The 2,349-nt window shown below is 33.5% G+C and overlaps 1 protein-coding gene across 1 annotated transcript; it reads left to right on the plus strand.

Annotated features, from left to right (window-relative positions):
• The first annotated feature begins 876 nt into the window (after window positions 1–876).
• On the plus strand, window positions 877–1,917 carry LOC141620624 (uncharacterized). The gene has a single exon (XM_074437446.1). The coding sequence runs from the start codon at window positions 877–879 to the stop codon at window positions 1,915–1,917; it is 1,041 nt and encodes a 346-aa protein (XP_074293547.1).
• The last annotated feature ends 432 nt before the right edge of the window (window positions 1,918–2,349 follow it).

Below are 2,349 nucleotides of genomic sequence, written 5' to 3' on the forward strand. Positions count from 1 at the left end.
ATATTTATCGCGCATTTGTGCGGGATCTACACTAGTTTGAAATTAATGATAAGAAGAAACATCATTCACATTTCCAATAACTTTGAAATCTAGTATTTGAAATTAATGATAAGAAGAAACATAATGAATATCCCTCCCATTCATAATAAACCTCCCTATTGAGGGAGGGCACAAGATTTAAGGAATTGAATAAAAAATTGATAAAGTATTGTTGTAGGGGTATATGATAGGAGAGAGGGTGTTGTAATTAAAGAAATTAAGAGGATAGATTAAGGAGTTAATTTTTCCCACCTTTTCTATAGTTCATAATGATTCCCTCCATATTTTAAACAAATGTTTCTGGTTTTTTTCTCCTTAAAACCGGATAGATCACATTGCAAGAAAAGTGTGCAAAGTTCATTACACAAGGTTTTAGATTACACATAATTAAAGTCTATTATGGAGACAGGCCTCCAATTAAACATAAATAAAATTACATTAAGTACTTATAAATTACATTAGCTTCACCTAAAAATGAAAATGTTAAAAAACTGAACCTGTTAGATCAAAATGAAGAAGAAAGGAAAAGATGGACTTCAGATTTTTCTTGATTTCTTTCTAGCGTTCTTGATTAGCCCATAGGAGTTGTCCTTTATGCCAAAAATCAACCAAACTGTCAAGTGAATAAATGCATAATCCAACTTGCCAATATTTGAAAATTGGCACCAAAATTTCACCATTCTCATTTTTGCGCCAAAACCAAAAATTAAAAAGTGTGCAAAGTTCATTGTTATATAAATAGAATGATGTGTAGTTAATAGGGTTCATTTATAAACTAGCATCCAAAAAACAACTTTCACACCCAAAACAAATTATAAAACCAAAATCATAAACAAAATGTGCCTAACCAACTTAGAAAGATCAAAAATTGTTGAATCAATTTTACAAAACAGCAAAAATGGAAAACCAGGGTATGGAGTAATGAAGAAATTGGTTGCACAGTTTTCAGTTGGTAGGAAAACTATCACTGATTTGTGGATTATAGCAAAGGAACAGAGGAAAAATTCCATACCAGTTAATGTCAGCAGCAAGAAGAAAGGTTCACATAAAAAGAGAAGAGTGTTGTTAGATGAAGAGAAGCTTGTATCCATTGATCTACTACAAAGGAGCACACAAGAGACACTAGTAGAGAACTTGGGGGTGAGTCAGTCTACTGTAAGTAGATGGGTGGCAGCCAAGGAAATCAATTCACATACTAATGCACTCAAACCAGGTTTGACAGACAAAAACAAACTTGCTAGAATACTTTTCAGTCTTTCCCATTTACAATATCATGAACTAACCAAACGAGTTGTTTTCAAAGATCAGAGTAATATTGTTCACATAGATGAAAAATGGTTCTATATTTCCAAACCTACTACAAGGTTTTACTTGGGAAAAAATGAAGTTCCACCTCATAGAACTGTGCAGTCTAAACATTTCATACAAAAGGTCATGTTTATGTGTGCTGTAACAAGGCCTAAGTATGGGCCAAATGGTGAAGTTGTCTTTGATGGAAAGTTAGGCATTTGGCCATTTGTTCAAACGGTACCAGCAAAGAGAAACTCAAAAAACAGAGTAGCAGGCACATTAGAAACCAAAAACATTGAGTCAATAAACAAACAAGTAACCAAAGATATGGTAATTAATTGTGTGTTGCCTGCTATAAAGGCTAAGTGGCCTTCAGATTTGAGTAAGCATGTAATTATTCAACAAGACAATGCTCGTCCACATTTTACTAATAATGATCCAGATTTCAAAAAAGCAGCTACAGCAGATGGTTGGAACATTGAAATGACATATCAACCACCAAATTCACTAGACTTGAATGTCTTAGATTTGGGGTTTTTTAGGTCTATTCAATCTCTCCAACAAAAAAAAATCTTTGAAATTGGATGAACTTATACACAACACAATCACTGCATATGAAGAACAAGATGTTCTAAAGCTTAATTATGTTTGGATAACTTTACAAGCATGTATGCTTGAAATAATGAAAAAGAAAGGTGGTATAGATTATCCTATCCCACATATGCATAAGTCAAAACTAGCAGCAGCCGGTTTATTGCCTGAGTATCTCAATGCTGATATTGATTTAGTCATCAAAAGCATAAGGTATATTCAGAATGTTGGTGATGTAAACTCTATAAGTGAATTAGTGAATTCACTTAGCAGTATATTACAAACAGATAATGGAGCAAGTGACAGTGGATGCAGTAATGAACCAACAGGGGAAATTGACCCTGTTGGCAATATTACTGCACAGGCAGGCTATGGTGATGTTTTTGTAGACATGTGTGCAGGTTATGAAGACCAATATTACAGGTAGAA

The sequence above is a fragment of the Silene latifolia genome, chromosome X (genome assembly GCF_048544455.1).
Source record: "Silene latifolia isolate original U9 population chromosome X, ASM4854445v1, whole genome shotgun sequence".
NCBI classification, from domain to species: domain Eukaryota; kingdom Viridiplantae; phylum Streptophyta; class Magnoliopsida; order Caryophyllales; family Caryophyllaceae; genus Silene; species Silene latifolia.